At 48.4% G+C, this 11,459-nt stretch overlaps 2 protein-coding genes across 3 annotated transcripts in view; both read left to right on the top strand.

Annotated features, from left to right (window-relative positions):
* LOC143025824 (uncharacterized) overlaps positions 1 to 326 on the top strand; it is a 7,659-nt gene extending 7,333 nt beyond the window's left edge. Inside the window, exons 3-4 of the mRNA XM_076185836.1 lie at positions 28 to 183; positions 318 to 326. Of these exons, the coding sequence (XP_076041951.1) occupies positions 28 to 183; positions 318 to 326 (165 nt within the window). The remainder of the gene's footprint in view (positions 1 to 27; positions 184 to 317) is intronic.
* LOC143025522 (uncharacterized) lies at positions 121 to 1,455 on the top strand. Of its 2 annotated transcripts, none has more exons than XM_076185308.1 (5): positions 121 to 183; positions 318 to 408; positions 483 to 570; positions 650 to 742; positions 938 to 1,455. In XM_076185308.1, exons 2-5 carry the CDS (start codon positions 344 to 346, stop codon positions 1,397 to 1,399), a joined length of 708 nt encoding a protein of 235 aa, XP_076041423.1. In that variant the 5' UTR covers positions 121 to 183; positions 318 to 343; the 3' UTR covers positions 1,400 to 1,455. The 2 variants fall into 2 exon arrangements, with proteins under 2 accessions (XP_076041423.1, XP_076041424.1); XM_076185309.1 differs by having other exon boundaries at positions 136 to 189.
* The last annotated feature ends 10,004 nt before the right edge of the window (positions 1,456 to 11,459 follow it).

Raw genomic sequence — 11,459 nt, 5'->3', positions numbered from 1 at the left:
ACTCCTTTTAATATATTTGTATGTCAGTACAAAAAATTTAAAGCCTACGCGTTATGTTTCGAACAAGATTCGGAAACACGAATTCGAAGCGGCTTCGTGAAGCGTGGATACATTTCTTCGCAAGGTGTGAGAAGGTATACTGCTACAACGCATAACGACATCCTGGCCGTCGGAGTTAAGAAGGTAGTGGTTAGTTTTCTAACTTATGGTTTGTAACGTGGTCTATCTAGACATGAACCAGAGAAGTACAAGAAAAAGAAAACTTTAACCTTCTTTGCGTATACATGCACGTCTAACCATGTTTTTTCCCCGGACAGAACACCTGAAATTGTAACGAGACTTCATGATGGCAGTCTGGTTGGTAGCAGCTCTCGCGTTAATGGTCGCGACAATGCCAGTGACTCCAAGGTACACACGATGTGAATGGAAAGTTGAATATTTCTAAATTTTATGCCTTGGCTTAACTAATTTTTCTTCTACAGCTCCGTTTCGGACAATGAACCTCCCTGCGATCCTGAAACTCTAAACTGCACTGAAGGTTTCGTCGTAGAAAATTGCACCTGCGTACAGGTTAGATACATCCCTTTCACGTTCGCCACCCCTCCCCCCTCCCAACAATACCCCGTTTTGTAAACTACTTCTCTTCCAGGCCCCGCTCGACGTTCAGAAACGCTCTACTTCAGACTGTCCAGAGGTAACTTGCCCATACGGTCAAATTCGGAAAAACTGCACTTGCATACAGGTTAGAAATTAATACTACCGTACCGTTACTTCAACCATAACTTGTCTATGCCTGCCAGATTCTAGCTACACAATCGGACGCAGTCTGTAATGGCTCGCACGATATTGGTTGCCCAAGGGGTTTGCTTAAAGAACTGCACGTGTACAATTTATACAGATTTTTGGAACGTGACTTAATGTTTAAACCTTGTTTTAGTCTCCAGATGCTGACGACTCGAGATCCAAACGATCCGTCCCTGACCATACAGTATCCCACACTGCTACAGACTGCATTCAAAAGGGTATAACCTGCCTCCAAGAAGGTTTCTCTTGTCTAGAGCATGGCTGCAAGGACTGCCTCGTGAAAACTTTGTCCTGCACACTGGAGTCTGCAAAATGTATGATTAGCATCCTTAACTTCCATCACGGGCTTGGCTGCACTGCTCCATATAGTAGAAAAACGCGCTCGATAACACCCTCGGGCACCCACGAATGCAGGAATTATCGTCGTCGTTGCGGTTCTGGAACGTGCACATGCATCCTTCAGAGGAATGGACTTAGGAACTGTAGGTGTACAGGTTGTTGCTATAGGCATGGCCGAGGGTACTGTAGCTACATATGTGTACCGAAGTACGGTGGTAACTGCATCTGTACAGGGCAAAAGTGTCTGTGCTTCTAAATGCCAACTGTATTCAAATACTAAATTTTGACATAAAATAAAACGCCCTGCCTTAAGTTTGGTTTCCCTAAACATTTCTCTTCTGGTACATCTCAAATGTTTAACGTTACATTTGTAATGGTACAACTTTAAAGCAAATCTGCTTGGTTTTGGTCTTCAATTGCAGGCTAATTTCAACTAAAGCCAGGGTTTGTCCCAATAAAACAAATGCCTCCTAACCTCGACCTTATTGATCAAAGAAGCAAATTACTTTGCTTCCCCGATATCACTATACTTCCCACTCTGCACCCACCATACGGTCTACCAATTGCAAAGCTAACTGAAATGGTAACCAAAATTTTGCAGAAGTGTGCGTTCGGCAAAGAACTCTCGCCTCAAAAATACCTCGGTTAAAACTCCAATTTCCCTTAAACGTTGCATTCCCAAACGGCTCGGACAGACTTCTTGCAAGCTATAATAGTTCTTGCTGTTAAATATCCCCGAGCATTAAACATTAACGAGCTCTCCTTGATTGACACTACAACGGAACATGACGTTGCAACCCTGACCATAAAGTTAAATATGCCGGAAACGACAATAGACGTCAACTTACAATTTGCCTGTAACTAATGTATATGCCAAACTCTCCCATCGCTCCAACTGCCACGTCTTTGTACTCGCAAAGCAACTGTCAAGGCAAATTATCTCTTGGATCACGTGTACCTAGTCCAAACCCAGCGAAATGGGTACATGGCGCTTGGCCTTCGAGCCAAAAAATTCAAATCTATCAACCAAATGGGTACATTTCAGAATTACGTCCGCATCCTCGGACAGTAAACAAAGCTGCTGTTAGGCCGAGGTACCAGGTAAAGCTAAAGGTATGACCCAGGTTCATAGAATCTATTGGACCATCTCTACGTCCACTTGCTCTTCGTTAACACGGGAGTACTTCATCCGCATGTAGTACTAGTTACTTGTAAACTACTCACTTGCCCATGTTAACGGCAAATTGGTTAAATTTCCTCGAATGTCAACACTTGTTTGCCGGGCAAGTTAACTTGCAAGCATCGGCGAATGCGAAACTAGTACTTAGTCTGATACCCCTGTACAAACTACCCCCTTCACCGTCGGAATCGGCATCCCAAATTCAAACTTAATACATAACTCCTAATTCCCTAGAGTCCCATCCACCCAAACTCGATCGACCTAACCAAATAGAACCTTCTGTACACTCGGCCTTGACACTGAATGTACAAGTTGAAATCCATCCTTTATCGGCTGAAAGAAACCTGCACAGCGAAGCTATAGCGATAATCCCATACCACACTCCTGGTCATATGGCCATTTCCCGAAGGTTGAGTGTGGTTTGAATTTTCCGCCAAAATCATCGGAAATTTAAAATTCCCGGCTCTGTGCAGGCATGCGCATTGTCGACCCCACCTCCCCCTCCCTATTCCCTCCCTTCTTACCCGGCTAGCTCGAGCCGGACGTCGCGTCACTTAGCATCGCGGAACCAGACGAGTCGGTCACTCCACAACCCACCTTCTTTTCATGCCGGTAAGTCTGGTTCCTGCTCGTGCTCGTGTGTTCTCGTAGGGAGCCCTACCTGTTCTCCTGCAGTTTTTCCCCTTCGGTGTTGTGTCCAGACACCTTTGGGACACCCCTTCTATGATTATCATTATTCTATTTTCAGACCAAACGCTTGTGTGTGGAATCCGGCTGCACAGCCAGGATCTCGTCAGACGGCCACCATGACCTCTGCTCCCACCATGCCCCTTGTTTCTCACAAGCTGGCTTTAACCCCCTAGCCTGCGTTGTGTGCAAAGCGCGGGTTGAGGAGATTCGTGCTGCTCCTCCCAAAACCCGTTCCAAGCTAGCCGCCCTCGAACTTCTTCGGGAGGCATGGCGCAGAGTTCGGAAATTGAAATCCGCTGACGACCCCCCCCTGGTGTGGGCGGATCCGGCGTTAGGCGTGGAATTGGGCCTCGTTCGCCCTCGCCATCCGTCTCCCTATGTCTCCGAGACTTCCGTTGGTGGACAACCTGGGCCTCTCGGAGTACAAGGGGACGAGTCTGATGTTACGGAGTATGGTGTCCCCGAGCGTCCTCAGGCCTCTCGGCAGCCCCATACATCCGACCATCAAGGGTCCTTAAAACCCTTACGGCTTGCTTTGTCAAGCACCCCCTCGATCTCGTCTTCCTCCCTAGTGCACTCTCGTGTTCCGGGAAGGATATCTCGCTCGAAAAAGAGGTCTGCCTCACCGAGGTCCAGGACGCTCAGCTTGTCCCCACCCTCCACAGCCTCTCCCCCCAACTCACCCTCCCATCCGGGCTCTCCTTTTCCTCGCCGTAAATCCCACAAGGGCAGGGAGCCGGGGGACGAAACGAGGGGAGAGGGAACTCTGGCTGCCCAAGTGGCTGCCCTCCTTCCGTCCCTGATAGGCCCCGTCCTTGAATCGGCCCTATCACATTATCCGGCCTTTCAGACCGCGCAAATCATAACGCACCCCTCTCCAGAGCAACCTCCTATTGAACCTACGGCTCTAGCCCCCCCTCCCACTCTCCCTCCTGGTCCTTCCCTCCGCCCCTCCGTGCCGGCGACAGGTATAGGACTAGAAGGCCCCTCTCAGGAGGAACCCCCCAATCAGACGTCCGTCGGGTTGGACGGGGTGGAGGACCACTACAGTTCTTCTTTACCTTATCCTCCTACCATGACGGACTCTAGAGTTCACCCCTTCTCATGGTGTGACCTTCCCCGGTCCTGGGAGTACTCGTTTGGAGAAGATCACAAGCTAGTGGCCTGGTCTCCCGACTACTCGCTACTGGAGGGCTGGAGGAGGAGAGATGACGTTATCCTAAAGTGGGCCAACGACGCGGAGGGGGCTAAGGTTCTATATAAGATTCGACCCCTCTCCGCCCCGGCCTCCACGCCCTCCAGGATTTCCACCTCTAACACTCTGGACGCATTAGGTGCTCTCCTGGAGAACCCTCGTTTAAACCCTGATGGGCATATGTTTGTCGACAGGTCGGGGGACTCACCGGCGGTAGCACTCTCCCCAAACGCCTGGTTCCCGCAGGAGAAAGGGGAGAAAGCCTTAGACATCCCTGCTCTCGAGCGGGCCCAAGACCAACCCAAGACGGTTCCTCCTCGACGGCATATCCCTTCATCATTCCCCGTCGTCCTGCCACCACCCTTCGCGCCGGAGGGCCTGCGCGATTGCTTGTGGCACTCGGGCAGGGACCCCGCCCTCCCCCAGCAACTTAGTGAACCGGAGGCTAAGTTGCTGACGACGGAGGCCTCGACCAGACAAGACCTTGCCTCTACCATCTCGACCGTCACGGCAATGGCGATGATGAGGAACTGGCTGACGACGCTCGCCACGAGCTTTGAGGACTTCCCGCGGGAAGAATTGAGGTGAGTGGGATATTTCAATCTATAGAGGGTCCAGACCTGTCCTGGCGAGAGACGCTCGGGTAGCGTCTTCACCCAGGACGGAGCCTCTTGACTAGCGCCCGAGGACGAGGTCGTTCGGAAACGACCTCGGCTTCGCATATGTTATACGTTCTACAATTGAGCGATGTGACTTTATTACACCCTCCGGGGATCGGGATCCTTCTCGCCCTACTAATTTGATTCGCGTGTTTTCTGTATGCAGAGACACCCTGGCGGCACTCTCTACCGTGGCAGAGGGTACAGCCAACATGGCGTCATCAGCCCTACCCCCAGCAGCGAGGGCCTTCACCGCGGCTCGTCTGGCAGCTCGTCAGTCTGCAGCGCGGTCGGCCCCGGAGATAGCTCGCCGGGGCGTGGTGAGAGCGGCTCCCCTTTCCCGTGGTCTGTTCGACCAGGAAGCGACAGACCGCGTCTTCACTACGGTCCCGACCGTCATCCAGATCCAACAACCCTCCCAACCGGAGATTCCAGGACTTCCTTCGGAGACACGCGATAGTGACCATCTCCGCTAGCACAGTTCTGGACTTCCTGTCTTGGCTAGCTGACACCACCAACAGGGCACCGGAAGGCCGACCCGGGCCATGCCCCCCACGCCCACAACATCAGAGGCCTCGCGGCATCGCTGGCGTTTCTCCGCACCCACTCTGTGGAACGGGTGCAGGACCTCGGGGGCTGGGCATCAGCAACTTCCTTCAGGACACGGTATCTCTACCACTCGATCACCCCTGTCCCATGTGTCGCCATGGGAACGGCTCCACCCCTCTTCGCAAAAGAAGGGGGGGCAAAGGGCGACCGAGGGGTAGGGGAAGGCCCAGGAACCGCTGAGCAAGATACAATATTCTACATAGAATTTATGCACTATGTGAATTGTACAATATTATTTTTATAAAAAATAAATAAATAAATGAATATATATATATATTGATATTGATATCGATATAAGTAAAAAAAAAAAAAAAAAAACAGGTCGAAATGGACATGACTTCTCCTATTCAACTTAAGCTAATCTATAGTCATGATGGTCAAGAACTTTACCATGTTGAAATTAATTTCAACGCTCACTGTGACTCAGGTCGAAATGACCATGACTTTTCCTATTCAACTAGAGCTAATCTACAGTCATGATGGTCGAGAATTTTACCATGTTGAAATTAATTTCGACGCTCACCGTGACTCAGGTGGAAATGGACATGACTTTTCCTATTCAACTTGAGCTAATCTACAGTCATGATGGTCGAGAATTTTACCATGTTAAAATTGATTTCGACGCTCACTGTGACTTAGGTCGAAATGACCATGACTTTTCCTATTCAACTTAAGCTAATCTGTAGTCATGATGGTCAAGAATTTTACCATGTTAAACTAATTCAACGCCCACTGTGACTCAGGTCGACATGAACATGACTTTTCCTATTCAACTTAATTTAATCTACAGTCATGATGGTCGAGAATTTTACCATGTTAAAATTAATTTCGACGCTCACTGTGACTTAGGTCGAAATGACCATGACTTTTCCTATTCAACTTAAGCTAATCTGTAGTCATGATGGTCAAGAATTTTACCATGTTAAACTAATTCAACGCCCACTGTGACTCAGGTCGACATGAACATGACTTTTCCTATTCAACTTAATTTAATCTACAGTCATGATGGTCGAGAATTTTACCATGTTAAAATTAATTTCGACGCTCACTGTGACTTAGGTCGAAATGACCATGACTTTTCCTATTCAACTTAAGCTAATCTGTAGTCATGATGGTCAAGAATTTTACCATGTTAAACTAATTCAACGCCCACTGTGACTCAGGTCGACATGAACATGACTTTTTCTATTCAACTTAATTTAATCTACAGTCATGATGGTCGAGAATTTTACCATGTTAAAATTGATTTCGACGCTCACTGTGACTTAGGTCGAAATGACCATGACTTTTCCTATTCAACTTAAGCTAATCTGTAGTCATGATGGTCAAGAATTTTACCATGTTAAACTAATTCAACGCCCACTGTGACTCAGGTCAACATGAACATGACTTTTCCTATTCAACTTAATTTAATCTACAGTCATGATGGTCGAGAATTTTACCATGTTAAAATTAATTTCGACGCTCACTGTGACTTAGGTCGAAATGACCATGACTTTTCCTATTCAACTTAAGCTAATCTGTAGTCATGATGGTCAAGAATTTTACCATGTTAAACTAATTCAACGCCCACTGTGACTCAGGTCAACATGAACATGACTTTTCCTATTCAACTTAATTTAATCTACAGTCATGATGGTCGAGAATTTTACCATGTTAAAATTAATTTCGACGCTCACTGTGACTTAGGTCGAAATGAACATGACTTTTCCTATTCAACTTAATTTAATCTACAGTCATGATGGTCCAGAATTTTACCATGTCAAAATTTATTTCAACGCTCACTGTGACTCAGTGATGTCACGGTATGATGACGTCATTGTGATAAATTGACGTCACCATGTAGTCCTATGACGTCAATTTGTGTCCCTGTGACGTCACGAGACGATCCTATGGCGCCATGATCAATCCGGTGACGTCACAGTACAATCACATGATGTCACTAGGTATTAAACATATAGAAGTCCGCTTGTGGGTGACGAGACGTCACAAATTGCCATAGCACACTATTGGATGAAGACGCTCGCCACGGGCTTCGAGAACTTCCCGCGGGAAGACTTGGGGTGAGTTGGATACATACCGAGGGTCCAGGCCCGTCTTCGTGGGAGACGCTCAGGGAACGTCTTCACCCAGGACGAAGCCTCTTGACTAACGCCCACGGACGAGGTCGCTCGGAAACGAACTTGGCCTCGCATACTCCCTTTCGGTTTCTCGCTTACCCCGAGGATCTTCACGAAACTAGTGAGAGTGGTAGGCGTACGTTGGACGGAAGCAAGCGTCTCCACACTCATGTTCCTAGACGGCTAGTGGATGCATTTGCCCACCGGGGAGGGTGCATCGGCCGACATCTCAATGGCTCTGAGTGTGTTGGCGGACGTGGAGTTCGGGGTGGACTGGGACGGGTCTGCCCTTGCTCCCACACAGACTTTATTGGCTCGGGATTGAGTGGGACACAGTCAGCGTCCTTCGGGTGCTCCCCTGCGCCAAAAGAGCGTGCTTCTCTCACACGTCCTCCCTCCTTCGGTGGCGGGGGGGGGGGGGGCCTCAACTTCGCGACCCCGGCCCTTCCACTGAGCCGCTTGGGGCGCCGACGGCTGGTACGGGAGGTCGACAGGAGCATACTGCTCCTCCCGCGTGACCTGCCCGGGCCGATACCCTCAGCACTCCACAGGTTGTTGCGTCCCTGGCTTCGGTCGGGGGCCCTACGCCGGTCGCTGGAGTTTCTCCGCACCCACTCTGTGGAGCGGGTGCGGGACCTAGGGACTGGACATCGACGACTCCCTTGGGGACACGGTGTCTCTACCACTCAGTCGCCCCTGTCCCATGTGTCGCCATGGAAACGGCTCCACCCCTCTCATCTCAAAAAAGTGGAGGGGGCAAAGGGCGACCGAGGAGTGGGGAGGGGCCAGGAACCGTTGAACAGGATACAAATTTCGTATAATTTACGCATTGTGTGAACAGTGCAATGTTGTGCATGTCACATTCTTCGGCGTGGGTACTTGACGTTTCTGTCTCCCCTCTACTGAGTGATAAAATGAATAAGTCTCCCATAGGAAAGACACACGTAATAACGGTTTTGATTCAGGCTTCACCTCTCCTCCCACCTGTCCTCGTCTCATGCATAGCTTCGCTGTGCAGGTTTCTTTCAGCCGATAATATTTCTTTGTCGCGGCTCGTGCCGCTTAAATTCTTCTTATCGGCTTAAGAAACCTGCACAGATTTAGGGTCCCTCCCTCCTCCCACAGGCGAAGCCTTCATTTCTCATTGAAGTGACGCGACGTCCGGCTCGAGCTAGCCGGGTAAGAAGGGAGGGAATAGGGAGGGGGAGGTGGGGTCGACAATGCGCATGCCTGCACAGAGCCGGGAATTTTAAATTTCCGATGATTTTGGCGGAAAATTCAAACCACACTCAACCTTCGGGAAATGGCCATATGACCAGGAGTGTGGTATGGGATTATCGCTATAGCTTCGCTGTGCAGGTTTCTTAAGCCGATAAGAAGAATTTAAGCGGCACGAGCCGCGACAAAGAAATAATTTTAGTACAAAACGCACTAATACTACAGCATGAGACTCGTTGCTCTCCCAATGTTCCCCCACCAGAAACAAAACGAATGAACACTTGTCCAATCCTTCCGAACACTAGGTTGAAATAGATTTTAAACGAATATCTAACGACCCAAAATAACTCGCTGGAAGTCCAGTTTTTTTATAAAATGGAACGACTGCCAAAGTAAAATCCTCGCAATATCACGAGACTTGCTACTACCCAATTTCGATAACCCGCAATAACCACTTAGTCTCGCCCACCTTTCCTTAACCCAAGATTCTTCCACTCAAAGAAAACTGTCTAGCGCTAAGACTTTGTATATAGAGCACATCAGCCATACCGCACCACGAACCTCCCCATCAAAACAAAAATAATATAAATAAATAATAATAATAAATAAATAAATAAATAATGTATATATGTGTATATATACATATGTATGTATACATACATACATATACCAAGGCTTTTTCCCCCTTACAAGGGGGGTAGCCAAAAAGAAAAAGGCATAAGATCATTCCCACCCATTCCATCCCTGAATACACTCCACACCCTCCACCCTCCCTCTTATCTTAGCACCTCCTGAAAGACGGGTCATCCCTGCACCTTGTCCACTGCTCTGGGTCAGAAGCAGTGTCGCAAGGCACAGCACATCCACAGCAAAGCCGCTTCATTAAATCGGCGACCCCCCCTCTCCGTCCCCCCATTGCATAAAATGAGAGGACGGGGAGAAATCCCTTCGGGCTCCGTCAAATTTTGCTCACACATACTACTTCACCCCCATCCACCTGCCCATTCCACCTCATGTAATCACAACATCATCCATATACAACCATTTTCCATTCACCCCTGTCTTCTGTCATCTCCCGTCCTTCCTCAACAGACATTCCCCTCTTCCCCAAAGCCCCCTTCACCCCATCCATCCACCTCATCCTAGGACGTCCCCTCATGTTCACTCCCTCCACATCTGCCTTCCACACCTCTTTTAGTAGTCTTTCTTCACTCATTCTTTCCATGTGTCCAAACCATCCTAATATTCTTTCATCAACCCTATTTCCCAACTCCTTTTCCACCCCTGTTCTCCTCCTCACCTCCTCATTTCTCACTCTATCTAGCCTAGTAACCCCCATCATACTTCTCAGACACCTCATCTCAAACACATTAAAACTCCTTCTCTCTTCTTCTCTTATGTTCCATGTTTCTGCCCCATACAGTGCTGTTGGCACAATCACTCCTTCATACAGTCTCCTCTTCGCATCCATTCCCAAATGTCTATTCCTCATTACACTCTTTAATCCACCAAGGCATTTACTCGCTTCTCTCAATCTGCATTCTACCTCCACTTTCACTCCACCTTTCCCTGCCACATTTGCACCCAAGTATCTAAAACTATCCACTTCCTCCAGTCGCTCTCCCTTAATGCTCACTTCCAGTCTACTGCCACTTTCACCCCTTGTGCATCTCATCACCTTACTTTTACCCACATTTATCTTTAGCTTTCTTCTATCACATACTCTCCCAAACTCTGCCACCAACTTCCTCAATCCTTCCTCCGATCCTGCCACAAGCGCAGTGTCGTCCGCAAACAACAGCTGACTCACCTCCCACTTTTCTCCATTTTCTTTAACCATCTCGAATTCCTTGTCCACTACCCTTGCATTTATCTCTCACACCACCCCATCCATGTATAAGTTGAACAGCCAGGGCGACATAACGCATCCTTGACGAAGTCCCACCTTTACCTCGAACCACTCACTCTCTCTATTTCCAATCCTGACACAAGCTCTACTATTCTCATAAAAACTCTTGACAGCTCCCAGAAGCTTTCCTCCTATCCCGTATATCTGCATAACCTCCCAAAGTGCCTTTCAGTCTACCCTATCATAAGCCTTTTCCAGATCCATAAAAGCCCAAAACACATCCTTCCCCTTTCCTATAGCTTTCTCACATATCTGTCTTACCACAAAGATCTGATCTACACAACCTCTACCTGTCCTAAATCCACACTGTTCCTCACCAATTACTCCTTCTGTTCCTCTCCTAGTCCTCTCAATCAAGATCCTCCCATAAGCCTTCCCAACTACACTCAACAAGCTAATCCATCTGAAACTACTACATTCACACTTGTCCCCTTTTCCCTTGTAAAGAGGAACTATACAGGCACTCCTCCAGTCCTCCGGCACTCTACCCTCTCTCCAACAAACATTAAATAACCTCACCAACCAGTCCACCATCACTGTACCTCCCTTTTTCAGACATTCCGCATGGCATCCATCCAGACCAGGTGCCTTACCAGCTTTCATCATCTTAACAACTGCCTCCACCTCATCCTTCCTTATTTCTCCTCCATTCTCGTCATTCATTACTCTCATTTTCTTCGCACTTCCCACTGCAGCAATCTTTCCTTCCCTATCCTCCTTCGCATTTAGCAACTCC

The sequence above is a fragment of the Oratosquilla oratoria genome, chromosome 5, assembly GCF_046742065.1.
Source record: "Oratosquilla oratoria isolate Oo_2021 chromosome 5, ASM4674206v1, whole genome shotgun sequence".
Taxonomy (NCBI): domain Eukaryota; kingdom Metazoa; phylum Arthropoda; class Malacostraca; order Stomatopoda; family Squillidae; genus Oratosquilla; species Oratosquilla oratoria.
The sequence above is the reverse complement of the archived record's forward strand: the minus strand, read 5'-3'. Positions and strand labels throughout refer to the sequence as shown.

Excerpts from the sequence above, each read along its gene's own strand:
- LOC143025522 (XM_076185308.1), top strand. The coding sequence starts at position 344 with ATGATGGCAGTCTGGTTGGTAGCAGCTCTCGCGTTAATGGTCGCGACA. Across the intron at positions 571-649 it reads AAAATTGCACCTGCGTACAG|GCCCCGCTCGACGTTCAGAA; the intron begins GTTAGATACATC and ends CTTCTCTTCCAG. Across the intron at positions 743-937 it reads AAAACTGCACTTGCATACAG|TCTCCAGATGCTGACGACTC; the intron begins GTTAGAAATTAA and ends ACCTTGTTTTAG.